The following is a 17,703-nucleotide window of genomic DNA, read 5'->3' on the forward strand; positions in this document are numbered from 1 at the left end:
TAATGCTGCGGCATGAATTTTTACTTCGTTGTAAACAAACTTTCGTTATAACCATGTTCGTTATAACGGGAGTGCACTGTATATGTATCTTTTTCTTCCGCTCCCTTTTTCATGGATGAATAGACATACTCTGTATTGAGGGATCCATGGAACACATACCCTTTTTCCCTATATAAAAGTACATGTACATGTCATATCTTTAAAAACTTAAATTGATAGCATTCCATGTGTAAACAGCATTGCTATAAACTCAAAACATGTTTGAAGTTCCCGTAGACTGCCTTGTTGAGTCATTCCTCCTCTTGTAGTTTCAACAGCTTCTCATTCTGTTGTACTAAAACAAACCATTTTTCTTTTCATGTTTGATTTCACCTGTTTAATTCAAATTTACTCCTGCACTGTATTGTAGCTTTTCCTCATAATCTTTTATGTCCTTCTGCCTGTCACTTGCTCTGAAATATGACTGCTTTTTATTCCCCTGCATTGCCTCTAAGGTCATTTTTTTGAAGTTCCCCCACAAGGTGAATGTATGTAATTGATACTGACTAAATGCTTCACATCAAGAAGGGGTTCATGTTAAGCTGAAAAGACTCATTTGTATAATTTTGACATTTGAAAACTACACTATGAATTAATTTTCTATGCATGCCTCATTTGTGTATTTGTACTTTTCCTAGTCATTCTTAAATAAATCAAATAATCTGCAAATGATATTGTATCATGCATATGTGAAAGAAGAGGGAAATACAGCATGTACATGTATTACACTGTATTTGCAAATAAAACAGACATTGTGTATCAGTAATTTTTTTTTTCATTACATGGAGTTGTCCAAGTGAAAGGCACACATTATGTTCATTCTTTTGTAGCAATATCATTATTGTTGCCTTGATATAAATGCAATTCGTGAAGCATTTTCATTCTCAAAATGATTTTACATTGTTTTGACATCTTACTCTATCAAACTTTATAAATTTCTTGTGATTATAATTGTCCCATTTTTCTTGTTTTTAGATGTGATTATGATAGCAATGATTTCACCAGCTCTCCAAAATGGATGATAAGAGGCAAGTTTGTTATACATTATGAAAACTGATAGTGGATAGCCTAGTTGGTAAGTATACATCTACAGTGTACTCCTATTCCCCATGTATGAATATTATTATCCTTACCTTTCGAGATTTATCCAGCATTTCCGTAGCAACTCAGACATAAATTAGAATACTTAGACAGGTGGATGGAGCTCTTTACTTGCCAGAGAATGTGACAGTATTTAAGCATTTGCATGCATTGTATGAATTTATCACAAGCACATTTAAAATGGGATACATCATGAAATACATTTACAGTATCACATCTGTGTATCCCTGCCTTAGTTATGTTATACAAAAATACATTATGTACAATGTATGTACCAAAGTCTCCATGGCCACAATACCATGGTGGACAATCTTGATGTGTTAGTAATATGTGATGTTTCATTGAGAGAAACCAAGATTTGACTAATGACTGTGCTTGCCCTGGTACTGGACAAGTCCGACCCTCACGGCTACTGCCCTTGTACCAGAGTATACAGTTCATTGCTACATAATTTTGGTTTCTCTAGAAACATCTACATATGTTTATATTGTATGTTCAATCTACCTGATGTCTTTTTTTTCTTTTTTTTTGTAGATGCTGTTATGGCATTGAGTAAATGCATGTGTACACATGTACTCATGCAATAACATCTTTCTTGAATTTGCATTGTGCTAGTTGTATTATGTACACAGTTCAAAGAATAAACTGACATTGACAAAGATTGACAACTCATATCCCATCTTTAATTATCTCTTTAAAACAGCACTAAAATTACATGCAGTATATAATATTTATCAATTTCCATATGCTATCATTCTCCATAAACTTTGCACGAGAAAAAAAAGAAATGCTTGGTATAAAATAAAAATACATGTACCTTGCAAATTACATAGATGTTTAATTCATTGCTCTTTTCACTACATGTTTTCTGCAAGTATTGAAACATCTCTTGAAAAATACATGTACTGTACACATAGTGTTTATACAGGTATTTCCACTGCAACCATTTTCTGTTGGTAGATAGTAAACCCAGTGGAGGAAATTCAATCAAAATTTATCAGTAAAAAGTGGGAGACCACAGAGTAAAGACTTCTTCATATTCTACACATAAAGACACATAAACAGTGTACATGTATATGTCAGTCAGCCGATTCATACATGTGTATATGTAATAACTCTTGTGCAGTTACACTTGGGCCATTCCCCATAAGATCATGAAATCCCACTAGGTTACTGTATGCAAGGGGTTAATGCCCTCTGCTTGGGCTAAACAATCGCAGAAGTGGGCAGAATTTGCATCTGATTTAGATAATCACAGTCAACCTCGCCTAGATGACCTAACATTAGTAAAAAATAAAAATTCTGCCCTGAACAGGTATAAACATGTTTCAATTCTATTGCAAGTGGAAATTCGTGCAAGTCAAAAGATTTCCTTTGGTCCCCGTCCCTTTGGATTCAACTTAGGCGAGGTTGACTGTACAGACTGTATTTGTAAGGCAATACATTGTATATTGTACACCAACCAACAAATAAACCTTTTTGCTATGACAGGTTAGCAGCTACCAAAGTTTAGTTTACGGACCAGAAAATACATCTTCAAGACTGTATGGAAAAAGTTTCAATTTGGCAACAGAAAACATAAAGCACGATTCATAGAATATCTGGAGGCTATCTGAACCTTTAAGCCCCAGTCACATAGACATGGAGGGTCACCCCGGATCTGATCCGGTGTGATCCGGGGAGAGATCCGTGTTGATGCCTTGGGCATCCTTGGACATCCAGGAGGCCGACACGGCAACTTTTGGAGGTCAAAAAACATTCTGCGTCATCCAGGGACTGCCGTGTTGGCAGAGCAATCCGGGATGGTCCGTGTGGCTGCTGTGTAGCTGCAGTGTTGATCCATGTAGACGCCACACTCTTCCGGCCTAACTGCTGTGTTGATACCATGTGTACAGTCATATCAATGCTCGTCCACACTCCATCGAGGTCGAAACTATCCCGGATCACCCCGGATCATCATGCAGATCCTTGAGGATCCGTGTTTATATGTGACTGGGGCATTAGAATCAATTACATCGATTGTATAAAAAAGTGCAGCAATTATTCACAGATCACGCGTCACATGGGAATCTGCTCTCTTGAACTTCACATTACATTTAATCCCGACAGGTCAATGAAATTCTTATTGATACATGGCCTCTAACATTGTCATAGTGCTGCATAAGGTGCTACATGACAGAATGTTGACAGTGAGTCCCAGTTATACAGTACTGCAAGTACCAGTATACATTTGAAACATAGTTTATTTAGAAGTGATTGTTAGGGCAACAGATTCCTGGGGCCTACATGAACAGCACATGACACATATAGAGGGACAAGCATTGTTCATGTATAGATGTGGAGGTAGGCATAAAAATTTCTTCTTTTTTTTTTTCCAAAATCTGAGTGGTGCTAGGGTAGAGCTGTGGCCCCTCAATGACATTGCAATAAGAAACTTTCATGACAGTACCCAGATTTTGATACAATGTCACTGTATGTATGTATGTTAGCATGCATGTATGTGTGTGTGTGTCTGTATGTATGCATGTATGTACTGCAGTCCGACCTCGTCTATACGGCAATCAATTAATTGGATCTCTTTGTTATCTGGACAATGACTGGCTGACTTTAAAAAAAAAAAATGTTTTTCATGTATTTTTCAGTGCCAAATCTCACTCCAAACAAAACACACACACACTCGACTATTGTTGCGCAAATACACAACAGGACATACTCCAATCACTGCATCGGACTGAAACTTAATTAACACTTTGCTTTCAAAGCAGAGATTATAGAGATCTATAGCAGAGATCCTACACTCCATAAGATAATCAACTCTCCTAATTTTTACACGGCCGCTGGTGAAACGGAAGTGGCTGCCGCCCACTAGCATTGAGCGGGTATACATCGAACACGCGTTAGCCTTTTGCAAAGGCAGCTTGCAATAATTTTGTGGACGTGCACAGTCAAAGCGAGTGTAGCAACCTGCGAGCGGAGCTGAGCAAGTTGTGTGCGAGTCTACCTCTCGCTGTGACCAGGGAGGTGAGACGAACATCCGCTGTGCACAGTCTTTTGGAAATCAAAATAATGATAAACCTGCTGATGGTTTGGTGTAGCTATTGATGCAGTTTAATGCACTGCACCAATTCTCATGTTTACTCATCATTCTTTACAGAAGATTCCTTCTTTCTTACATTGCCTTCGCCTGTCTTGGCCCTACACAAACATATCGGGAAAGTACAGCGCACCTGGAAACTATCCCCGCTCAATGCTAGGGGTGCACTCCTTAAAAATCCCACAATTCCGAGCGGCAGTGTTTCACTTTTCGACTGAGAGTTGACCACCTTATTGTGTATGATCTTTGTTGTAGTTACCGCATGTATTTGAGATACTTTTACCAGCAGTGTTATCGTAAATACAGACAACTCCCAGGTATCAAGCAATAAATCGGTAATAATATGTGTGCACCCCAAGCATGATATGCTACAAAGAGCTGTATTTGAGCACATCTTCCTTTTCCAGCCATATCTCTTATCCGGATACCCGCCAGTCCCGACGTGGGCCGCTTAATCGAGGATGAACTGTAGCTGGATGTATGTATGTATGTATGTATGCAGGGCTCGACACTAACGGTGGCCCGGTGGCCCGGGGCCACCAAATTTAAAAAACTGGCAAATTTGGTGGCCCGCCTCGGGCCACCAAAATTTTAAAAAAAGTATGTCAATAAATTTGTAACTTTTTGCGCCGGAAATGCATAATGCATGCAGTGAGTTAATGTTTTTTATTGTGTTTTTTTCGGGCCACCAAATTTTTCTCTCAGGCCACCAAAAATTTGAAATTGATGATTTTGGTGGCCCCATTGGCCACCAAAAAAAAAAGTTAGTGTGGAGCCCTGATGTATATATGTATGTATGTATGTATGATGTATGTATGAATGTATGTACATGCATGCACATAATTAACAAATTTGTATGTGTGCATACACATACACTTTCCTATAGTAAGGCAGACACATAAAAAATGCACATCTCGCATTGCACAGTCCCCGTATTCATGTCGGACAAGGCAGATACGTTGTCATCTTGTTCCTCCTTTGACATGGCTTGCCCCATCCTTTAGTCCCACCCCTTTATTTCTGCACTCCTTCCTCCTCATGTGTGTGTATTGTATGATGCTCCAAACCCCCCTACACATGTTGATGAGGCGTACGTCTGTGTGTTCCCCGAGGGACAAGGCGTACCTATACTGCTGCCTGTGAACAAGTCAAAACAATAAGGGAGTTCATGGTTAGGGCATGTCTCATTTGACTCCAACACCACAGACTTTGAAATAACATGGACATGTGTTGTGATCAAGAATTCCTTCGTGAAGCATGTCATCTTGTATTAAATCAATGTTGAGAACGTGCACGGAGAGATTTTGCTAAACAGTGTTGATGAATGACTTACACCTGTACATTCTAATTTAGTCTGAAACACATTCATTGTACCGACATAATTGAGATTCTCATAGTTGATTGAGACTTCTTTACGTTTTAAAGTCAGTGGCAAATACACAGACATTCTCATTTGACCTTTGGTCTGCACATGCGCAAATCACAACCGTGAACTCCCTTATTAGTGAACACACATTTATCTGTAATACTCCAGATACTTGGTACCTGTTGGCAAAGAAATGTATACCTTCATATTAGTTACTAGATATTATTGGCCTTTTGATGGCCATAATCTCACTGAGACAAATGAAAACAACACAGTACATGAATACCAGGACTATTCTTTTTTTCTTTTACGCATTATGATGTGTACACTCTCCCTTTAAATCTTGATACAATCATTGCTTTCATTTGATAAGTTTTCTGCTTCAAAATGGAATGCCCTTTAAGCTATTTCCTGATTGTATGAGGTAATCAAATCATTGAAAATCATATTACAGGGCTGCCAATATTGGAAACTAGTTGAGAGTGAGACTCCCACAGGCCAATGCTATAATTTAGGAGTCAAAATGAGTGAGATCAATAGAAATGCATGCAAATTAAATAAAGTTTTAGAGTGAGAAAGGACCAAAATGCGTGAGTCTCGCGCTCAATGCATGAGAGTTGGCAGCCCTGATATTATTTACACAAGATGGCAGGTAGTGTCTTCGTGCTGTACAGAGCTCTCCAATTCTTACAAGCAATTTGTGTGTGAAGCAAGCTATACAATGTAAATACACTATAATTTTCCCATCACATCCATCAAGACAGACAATAACAAGATCCCTGATGTACAACTACTTTCAAAGATTTTAGTCAATTTCACCTGCTTTTTAAGCTTTAAGCTCCTTTTTAAAAGAGTGAGTGCATTTAAAAGCAACTAGAAGCCCTTTTCCATTATAAATACAGGGCATGCCGCAACAATTTTCAAATGTAATGCTTAAAGCAACAGCTGAATAGCTGTTGAATTCCTGGTTGTAGCCCTGATGGCAAGTTTATTTTCTTATTAGCTGTTATTGCAAGTCCCCATGCAGCAGTGAACAAGTCAATGAACAAGTTATTCACCATCATTTAATGAACATCTTTGAAAACAAACACAAAGATAAGAATGTTTACCTGATGATGGCCATTGCCTGGCGAATGAACCCCTTTTGTAATAGACTCTGCGCTATGTACACTTTGCAGCGGGCCTGTAAGATAGGATCACCCATCTGGAAGGCCAGCTTCATCTGGTGAAGGGATACATTGCCTGCCTTGTCAGCCTGCAATGGGGATCACATGACAAGAAAGTCACGTGATAGGATTTACATACACATACTTATTACACAATATTTCGTGACTTTTCAATTCAAAACAATTTAAACACCCCAAACATATTTGAAAATATTACCATGAAAGTCCTCAGTGAAAGTTATTCAGTATCATGGTACAATTATTCTTATTCCGACTGCAAAATTTACATTTACCCTTTCGCACTTAATCAAACAATTATCAATTCAATTTATTTATTATTGTATAAAATTATCAAGTTTGTGAATCGCCAGTTACTCAAAAATAGGTGATGAATATATCTCATATCCCTTAGTATTAATGCGCAGTGTTCAATTATATAAGCATGTTGCTATAGAAGTATCTGAGTGAAATTATTGTATTTCCTTATAAATGATAAATCTGATGACAAAACACTGCAATGGAACAAAACTGGACGCATCACAGGCAGTATAACATACCGGTAGTAGTATGTGGAAATAGACAAGATTGTTGACAGTAAATAGATGATGGTACATATGGTATACAACCAGATACAGTGGAACCTCATTATAACGAGGTTGGATGTAGCAGAATACCTGCTACAACAGGGCAACTTTGAAGGTCCGCTTCCTTTTATATTGTTCTGTTTTCATCCCTGATATAACAAGGTACATATAATCAACATAGCAAGGAAATTCAATGGTCCCAAGCAGCTTGCTATGATGAGGTTTCCCTGTACATGCAGGGAATCATTTTCCTGACACATATCACATATATGAATATGACTGCTATACAGAATGTCATTTGTGTAGCAATTTCATTACATAGAATTGTGTGCCATTTGGTTCAAATTATATATATATACATTAACTCAAAATTCCTATTCAATTTCAAGAAAGAAAATTATTCCCTGACATGATGTCATAAAGTGCCTGATAACAATATGGAATAATGACATGTATGCATTCTGGACAATGAAAGCACTAGTAAAAGAATGTGCAACCCCACCAAAAATTGACATTAAAAACTTGCATACAAAATGCTGGAAGTCATCCCCCAGTGCTGAGAAAGCGCCACCAAGAGTCGACAGCCAGGAGAAGGCATCATCCATTGTCATTCGAACCAGCCAGAGAGGTAGCATCCTTTTACTCCTGATGAAAGCAAGTCAGATCAGCATTCAGTAATTTGTTTTAATCTTGATGAGAAAGGATGCTTCTATGGCAGGGCTGCCAACTCTCACCCATTGAGCGTGAGACTCACACATTTTGGTCCTTTCTCACTCTAAAACTTTATTTCATTTGCATGCATTTCTATTGATCTCACTCATTTTGACTCCTAAATTACAGCATTGGCCTATTATATGTGAGTCTCACTCTCAACTAGTTTCCAGTGTTGGCAGACCTGCTATGGTAGTCAAAATAATCCATCTAAACAGAGAAGTACAGCATTTTTTCTAGTTTACAATGTATTTCCAAATTGAAAGGGAGATATCTAAGTTTTTCAACTGTTTGTTGTCTTCAGAATTGCATCATTCTAAGGACAGGAAATCTTTGGCTGAGAAAATCTTCATCTGAAAAATCAGAAATTAAATCCACTAATAATCTCAGGCATACAAATAGGTCAAAATTTAGATGAATGGATTGATAAACAAAATAAAACAAAACATCAGATTGACAAGACATCTAAGAATTAACTTCAATTCCACTAGCTATGCATGAACACTTGTCCAAAATACACATCATACACATTTCATCTACAGCAGCATAACAGTACAGAGTCAGTTTACCATCTGATATCAGGCTCTATGCTGAACAGTTCTGAGTCAGTCAATCCAATCTCAAGCCTTATCCCTCCTATCCAATTTCTTCCATCTGTTTCATCTTGACCACCAGCTGGAAACTTCTCACAGAGTCCACGAAGAAAGATTTTCCTGTAAGCCTGGGAACATCTGATTTCATGCATGAGACAGGACGCTATAACGGGATCCATGGGTTGGTGCACGTTTATACAACCGGCGCAGACTCCTTCTGAAGCCACACCAGAATGCAATGCCTCATTCTTTCTACTTTGATTGGTCGTGGGTTCATGACCTTGGGAGAACTTTCCTTCACACTGATCTCTTAAAGTTTCAGTGTGACACTCTGTTAGTGAAAGCCTGGCCAATGATTCTTCATTTTCTGTTAGAGCTGGATTTTGGTCTTTGATTAGAGGGCGATCATGACATGGTGAAGGCTCTGCTAACTCTGGGCAGATGCCTCCTACACTTTGTATGTGTTCTACCGTTACTTCATCACCATCTCGCTGAGACCAGTGTAAACAAGCGGCATCAAGCAAAGTGCCCAGTCTACGTGTAAAAATTGCTATCTCCAATTGTGCCTTCCAGCAATCAGGGTCCATCTAAAAACAAATAAACAAACAAACAAACAAACAAATAAAATTAAAATATATGTAAAAAGGTGGGTTAATTTTTCTGTTAAAATTCATGTGTTTACTTCCTTCTTCCTCGTAAATATAGCAGAGATCATAATTCACATTGAATGTTAAAACTGAAAATGAAAATATCATGCGTTTTGTCACAATTCAATCACTTCATGTCATTATTTCAAATCAATTATCATCAGTGTACACGGCATGTGCAGAGACATCCCCGGCCTTTTAACCCAGAGCGCTTTAACCAGTATGTAACATGTCTGGGTCGCATCGCCAGTGCTGTGTAGTGTTAGCTTCTACGATATTGTACACACTTACAGTACACAGAGCCTGTCAGAGGAGGTCGAGGGGACACAGCCTGCAGGTGGGGGTGGGGTCTTCAACTTTAACTTTTTCATTTTTAAGTGTGAGGCCGAGGTCGCATTTTCATGATTTTGTTAGTCAAGACTTTATACAGTGACATTGGTAATATTTGGCGAGGTTGATCATTGTAACATATACCGTAAACGTCATTAGATAAACTATTAAGAACAAAATATAAACGCACACGCAGTACTAACGTTAGGCCTAATTACTGGAGACTAACAACTGGTTTGAGTCTACGCCTAACGTCAATGAGTGTAGGCCTAGATTCTACACTGTCATTCCTCTTATCTTTATTTTTCATGATAAAGTAAAGTTTTACAGAAAGAGTTCTGAATTCTGTACCCCCACTATTCTAATTTTGAGGACCCAATGCTACACTGAGGCGGCTGAGCACTCTACACTATCCTACCCTTGTTAGCTTACGCATGGATGCATAAATCATAAATGGACACATTACTTAAATTTACTTGGCACAGCGTGCATCCCAGGTTGTGGGTGGGTGTAGGGTTCACTGCACTACGGCACGTCTAATGTCTCGCGTCTTAATTAAGACGCGAGACCCGCACCCCGGCGCGGGGCGCTGTGCTGTAACCAGTGTCCGGAAACCAAAGAGATTATAATGTGGTATAATCTCTTTGCCGGAAACCCAACCCCTAACCCCGTTGCGGGGCGCTGTAACATAGCAGTACATATTTGTCCGTATGGGGTCGCTGCTGCGCTGCGGTTACCAACCCCCCATCGATCATACGTGTTGCTTGGGGTCGCTGTTGACAGAAAGATCGGTCTGTATCTGTCCGTTGGGGAATGTTCCGCGGAGACTGTGTCTGGCTTCGCGGATCCCCTCCGCATTAGTTAATGGCAAAATATAAAAGAGTCCTCCGGAAAGACGGATCTTTCTGTCTAGGGTCGCTGCTGCGGTTACGTCTGTATTAAATAACTGTTAAAATCCAGACACTACTGTAAATTAAAATTAGTGTAGAATGGTAAGAACTCTTGGCAATCTTGCTTAATTAAAGTACATTTACCTTCACGACACAAGCCTCGATATTTACTGGCGTCGAATTTCCTCCAAGCTGGACACTATCCCTCAAACATTATATAAGCGAATGAATGACTACGGGCAACTTAACTCATGAACTGCACTGCCGCCGATGGTCTGTTCATAGGAGCTGACATCTTTAGGCTTTATCATTTAGCAATAAAATAACGTATTTTGTATTTTTCTTTCATGCTGCAAAATATAGTTATCGATTCATATAAAGATTTAAAAGTATAATATAATATTTACATGTTCAAAATAGGTTAAATATATCTATGACTATTTTTAATATGTATTTAGACGAAGGATAGCCGCGAATATTATCTGCCCTCGATTCCTACCTGTTGCAGTTCAGGCGGAATGTTTGGATGTTCTAAATGCCAAAATGGCAGTTGTGTCAACAAAATTGGATCGAACATAGACATTCGTTGAAAAGCGGTGGTGACAATCTGGATAACTAGGCGGCCCCTACCCTGCTCAAAATCGTAGAGTGAGAAGGTAAGTCCATGTCATTCCTAAAATTATCATACCTTGAAATTGACTTGATGAGGGAAATTTGGCCAAGTGCTAACATACACAGACGCAGGCACAGCCCTGTCGCTGTGATGTACGCAAGTGTAGTGCTAGCGCACGGCGCGGCGTCTGGTCGGGCTAGCCAAGCGCATGCCGTGGTATATGGGACACATGGGTCACTGTTTCAACACAGCATTATCATTGCATGAGTATGGCCACAAAGGCATCCCAGGCAACTTTTGTAGTGTTTAGGGGAGAGGTAGTTGGTAGATGTCTAGATACCACGCTGAGCAATTGAGCTTTGATGGGTATCGCTGGTCGGAAATCATGAGATGTGGTGAGAAAATGATGGAGGGCAGGACAGATGTCCATGACTCAGCCAGGACGACGGCGCGCGGTGGAGAGTAGAACCTTTAGAAGTGGTCTGGCCTCTGTGGCTCTGTTGACTGTAGTTTAGGTCACAGGTGTAACGTTAGTGCAGTGATGACTTAAGTTTTAGCTGACTGCTTTCTCGGTGATCACTGCACTGGTGATGTTAGCCCCGGAGACCGCGCCGCCAGGCGCGGTCCTGGCGGCTTCCCCCCAGTTTCGCTAATGTGAGAGCTCCCCTATTCTGTGTGCTTGTGCGAGTGATTGTGAATTCTGTGAACATCGGTGAGCTGCTTATAAGACATCATTTTGTGCATCACAAGCAATGAAATGCCTCAAACAGTCGCCGATGATAGTCATTTAGGTTTCATCGACCCATGTAAGTATTCCTAGTAGTTTCTGTTGAAAATTTAAGGAAATATAGCGCCGCAAAGGCACCCGTTTGTTCAACATGAAGATCTGAAATGGGAGCACGGCGCAGCCGCCACACTGCGTGTGGCGGCTGTCGCAGTTATGGTGATGTCAGAGCCATGTTCTTCCACAGCCGCGACAGCACATCTCACCTCACACTGGCAGGTGTGTGTAGACTAAGACAGAAAAATCTGTCTGTCCGGAAGAGTCTTGTATTATTTTTTTTACTGCATTGATTATTTTGGCTCTCCTTAACCCCGTCGCGGGGCGCTGTAACACAGTAACAGCGCCCCGAAGCAACCCATGTAATTTTAGGAAGCACTCAAATGCACTGCAACACGTAAACAACTCACCGCTCAAAAGGACACTTGGATTCGCAACGAAAAGCCACATGATATAAAACCATTATTGTTGAATATTAGAGGCGACTATGTATTTCTCACCATTACCTCCGAAAACAAGATAAATAGTCATCTTTGAGACCGTCTACTCGAGATACTGTCCGTTCGCCGTTTTGAACGTATCACGCAAATATACTGATCTGCGCATGCGCAAATGAATATTCATATTTTACGTCATCTGCCATATGTACAATGTTGCTCGTATTTGGTTCTCGGTCTCATTTAATAAAGGACACCTGTTCATACCACAGGTATCATGGAGTTCAAAGATGCTCTAAGTGAAGTAGAGGAGGATGCAAAAAGAATTAAGTTCAAAGTGGAGCAAATAGAAATTATCGAGAACGCAGTGAAACAGAATGACATCTTCCTAATGTTGCCAACTGAGTTTGGCAAGAGTGCTTGCTTTGGTTTCATCACCAAATCTTGGAAGTTGGATAAAGCAGGGCTGCACACTAACCCATTTTTTTTTTCTGCCGGTCCAACCTGTCTCTGTCGGATCAGTTAATATCCATTTTTCCTCCCCATTTTTGTACTGGTCGGAACAGAAAATTTACTGGTCAACAACAACCTGAAAAAGCATTAACTGGCTTGCAAATTTATTTTCATGTTTTTGTCGACAATAATATTACCTCCCCCCCCCCAAAAAAAAATACATTTTGCAAATAAATATTTTGTAAACTCAAATGCCTTGTTTACGGATCATTTTCTTGAGAAGGAACAAAAAGGAATCATTTGTGAATTGATTTGTTGATACGAAAATGAAGTAAATAAAGAAAAGAAGGGACTGAAATGCGGTTTTTAACTTTCCTCCGAAAATTTCTTCCCGTATCTTGGCGTTCTTGAAAGTACACTGCAGGGTCGAATTTGTAATGCTTTGTACTCCTATCTCGTCTTCGTGTATAGAACCATTTTAAAAGAATTGAATGTTTGTGAATCAAAGTGTTAAATGATTATGAACAAAATCAGATTGTATCAAATGCGTTTGTGACTTTTTGTCAACATCGGCGCACGTAGAGTAACACGCGTTACTTAAGTTCTGCGCTTTTCACATTTTTGGTGCTCAGCTGGATTGTAATGATTATATGAATTATTTTTGCTGTATAGTATTTTCTGATGCACGTGCCAGAAGGGGTTCTTTATCTTTCTCCCGATAATCTTTTCGCATTTGTGCATGCGCTCTTGAAAGGTATATACGGCAGCATACGGCATCAGGGTCAAATTCACGATCCTTTTTGCGCTTATTTCTACCTCAAATATCAGCGGGATTGTGACGATTTCATGAACTTTACTTCGGATCACTGTTCGGATGTAATCTGTTGTGATGAACACACCAGAATTGTTGACAATGCGCCCTTTATTTTGCTCCGATAATCTTTTCGCATTTCGTAAATGCGTCCTCTCGGATTAGAAGAAATGATACGGCCGAATTCATGATTCTTTTTTGCACCTCTTGTTCTCCTCAAACTTCAACGGGATTGTGATGATTTCATGAATCATTTCGGCTGTAATTTTTATAATGCACGCGCCAAAAGAGGTTTAAAATGTGTCTTATTTTTCTCCCGAATTTGTGCATGCGGTATGCGTTTTTGAAAGATACACAGCATGCTATGCAGGGCCAAATTCACGATCCTTTTTGCGCCTATTGTTTCCTCAAATTTCAACGGGATTGCCATGATTTCATGGATTATTATTCGGCTATAATCTTAATGATTCACGTGCCAAGAGGGTTGAAAATGTGTTCTTTATTTTTCCCCGATAAAATCTTCGAATTTCGTAAATGCATTCTTGAAAGATCATAACACGGCCGAATTCATGATCCTGTTTGCGCCTATCAATTTAATATCAGCGGGATTGTGACGATTTCATGAATTCCTACGGCTGTAATCTTTTACTTTGCACACACCAAAAGGGGTTGAAAATGTGTCCTTTTATACTTTTTACCGATATTCTCTCCCACATTTCGTAAATGCGCGTCCTCTCGGATTAGAAGGTATTCACGGCCGAATTTATGATTCGTTTTGCGCCTATATTGTCTCCTCAAACTTAAACGGCATCGCGGTGATTTTATGAATTATTTCGGCTCTAATCTTTTGTGATGCACACACCAGAAGGGTTGAAAAAACATTCTTTATTTTTCTCCCGAAAATCTCTTCGGAATTATTCATGCGTTTTTTGAAAGACAGTATTCAGGGCCGAATTCGATATCCTTGCGCCTATCGTTTCCTCAAATTTCAACGGGATTGCCATGATTTGATATTCGGCTGTAATCTTTATGATGCACCACCAGAAGGGGTTGAAAATGTGTCTTTTATTTTTCCCCCAATAATCTCTTCGCACTATTCGAATATCACGATTTTTTTGCGCCTATTTCTATACCTCAGATATCAGCAGGATTGCGATGATTTCGTGAATTCTTTCGGCTGTAATCTGTTGTGATGCACGCACAAGAAGGATTGAAAGTATTTTTTTCCCCCGATAATTTCTTCGCATTTGTGCATGCGTTTTTGATAACCAACATGGCATGCAGGACCGAATTCAAGATCCTTTTCGCGCCTACTGTTTCCGCAAATTTCAACGGGACTGCGATGATTTTATGATTTTTTTTTAAATTTTTTTCTAGTCACATTTTGTGCATGCGTTCTTGAAAGGTAAACAACAGGACAAATTTCGTTATCCCTTTTGTGCCTATCTTCATTATGAGACCATTCTGAAGGAATGAAATGAAAACAAACGCAATCAGATCTTTATACTGCTGTAATTTTTTCAATTTTTCTAAAAATCTGCACAAGTAAACTCGTTCTATCATGTCATCTGCCACGCTGCTGCAAAGCCGGGATCGGATCATGGGTTAAAAAAGGCATGAGTGAAATGACCACAGAAATGCGTAGGCCTCTACGAATACATACTCCTTGTCTGATGGCATGACCGCCGATCGCAAGCAAACGAACGATGTAAACACGTTGGGGAATACCGGCATGCATTTCAGCAGTATTGTACATACACGTATGTATAAGGCTTAAAAGGGTATTGATCAAGCAAGACAACATTAAAAAAAAAAAGCCATGGGGAGCAATGGAATACAATCCCAATGACCATGTGGATGGATCTGAAAGGGTTAATTTCTAGTTTTTCATTAACCAATCCATTATGCCTTTAAGATGAAAGCCAATCTAAAATTTTATCAATTTCACGATAATGATAAAAAAATCCAGCAGAACAGTGCAAGAATGATAAAAATCGGATAAAAAATAAGGAAGTTATGACATTTGAAATTTCAAAAATTTTCAGAAGACACTTCTTGTCCCATTGCTATGAATGAATGAATGAATGAATGAATGAATGAATGAAAATGAATGAATACTCAAGAGTCAATTTTATTTATCTGTATGTCACAGTACATAGAAATTTAGCTTCCAATTCTTCCAACTTGTTACACACAATAATTATGAAACACACACGCACGCGGACACACACACACACACACACACATACACACAATCAAACAGAAAGTGACAAGCCTGACAGAAAAAGAAAGACAGGAAGGATCTCCTCTCATGCGATAGTAAGTCTTTGGGGGAAAAAAAAGGTCTCAATAAATAATCAAACAATTCTCAACTATTGGAAATAAACAAAACATGTATGTAACAGAAAAGTATTCAATTCAAATCACAGTAGAAAATGAACATGAAGCAAAATAATGAATATGAGTCCCCAAGAAGCAGAGCTTGTGAGTGGAGCCCATTGTGAATGTACAACATTAAAACTATAATGTACAGTGTGAAAGGAAACTTGATCTATAGATGAGACATCTTGGGCATTTCCTCTGCAGACTGGGGAAAAAAATAAAAAACAAAACAAACCATACCCTCTATCATGAAAATCACCTGTTATTTTCTTAATCCTTCACATCTCCAGATGTTCATTATGTGTGCACTTCCTTTATTGCAAATAAATAATGAACCACACATTCGAAATGCGCTTTAAAAACGAAATAAATAAGTGCCGGTAGGCCCGATAGTAAATCATCGCCCAGCATGCATTCTATTTGTTACGTCTCATGAATATTCATTTCAGTTCTCAGCGAGCCGTCCGGTTTTTTCCCACACGCATACATTGCGTATTACAGTATGTGCTACGTTTTATCCATATTAGCGCATGCGCTGTGTAAGTCATACTACAATACGAAATGCGGTAGGACTATAAAAACCTCGGATAAACTCTTTCACAGGGCTCTCAAAACAGATCATATTGTAAATCGACTTCGCCTGCCGTGATTGTAAGTATCTTATCTAAGAGTAAGGCCACTAATTTCGGTATAAAACCCTCTATTTTGGTCTCTGGTCACGTAAATGCTTAGCCATATCAGGTGCTTCCGTGACAGGATAGGTTTGCTGTGCGACCCCTTTACGGTACGTATTTGTCCGTATGGGGTCGCTGCTGCGGTTAGGCTCTCCTCAGCTCCGTAGACAGACGAAAGCTCAACATAATCGCTGTGGGGGGGGGGGGGGACTCTTAACCACTGTCCCTTGGGTTATTTTATTTTTTATTGGGTAAGGTACACCCGTACCTCACAGCTCACCCTTCTCAATTATGTCTAATTCACAGTCCTACCTTGATCGGCAAATTTGAACTCATGTAGTAAAATCATCATTTCATGAATACGTTGCACTCACCAGATGTTTGAATTGTCCAACATTTTGGTGGTATTTTCATGGGAAAACACACAACTACCAGCCCATCAATACGATTGTCACAGCTCTCTGCAACATATGAATCCGTTTGCCAATCACATGTGCTGTACAACCTAAGTGCAACAGGAATGGTCCCTTCAGCTAATTTTAGATGGCTTGCGTAGGTACATATTAAATGGGGACTTACAGCGAGCGAACAGCGATGTTGCGATATCGCTTGATGTGGATACAAATTTCTGTGATCTAACCTGGTTACTGTAAGTATTTTGATTGCATAATGTGGGAAAGTTACGCAAATATTATTGCATAACGTGTTGTGTCGTGTCAAACTAGTTGTAATGAAAAATGAAATTGGGGTTATGGTATTGTTTGGTCAGCGCACGATAGCATGCAGAGCAGCCCCACAGGAGCCAGGAGGAGAGCCTTTGGTCTGTATAGGAGGGGATTTCGTGAAGCCAGATGCAGTCTCTGCGGAATGTATCCCTGACAACCAGATACAGACTGATCTTTTGGTCAAGGTGTGTGGAGCTTGAGGAGGGGATGGTGAACTGATGAGCTCATCAGTGGGAGGGAGTTCATACAGGGCAAGCTTGTCTTTGAGGTTCTTCATGGTATGAGTGACTTGTTGGTATGTGGCAG

At 39.5% G+C, this 17,703-nt stretch overlaps 1 protein-coding gene and 1 pseudogene across 1 annotated transcript; one reads left to right on the forward strand and one right to left on the reverse strand.

Annotated features, from left to right (window-relative positions):
* Positions 1-5,196: 5,196 nt before the first annotated feature.
* On the reverse strand, positions 5,197-8,833 carry LOC139711442 (uncharacterized protein F58A4.6-like). Its single transcript, XM_071623323.1, has 4 exons — positions 8,631-8,833; positions 7,881-7,995; positions 6,710-6,855; positions 5,197-5,371 (listed from the first exon to the last, which is right to left on the reverse strand). Exons 1-4 carry the CDS (start codon positions 8,831-8,833, stop codon positions 5,197-5,199), a joined length of 639 nt encoding a protein of 212 aa, XP_071479424.1.
* A 2,251-nt stretch (positions 8,834-11,084) lies between these two features.
* LOC139711443 (uncharacterized) overlaps positions 11,085-17,703 on the forward strand; it is a 36,156-nt pseudogene continuing 29,537 nt past the window's right edge.

This window comes from Diadema antillarum, unplaced genomic scaffold (assembly GCF_040938485.1).
Source record: "Diadema antillarum isolate AM-2024a unplaced genomic scaffold, OU_Dant_1.0 seq00001659_RagTag, whole genome shotgun sequence".
In the NCBI taxonomy this organism is placed as follows: Eukaryota; Metazoa; Echinodermata; class Echinoidea; order Diadematoida; family Diadematidae; genus Diadema; species Diadema antillarum.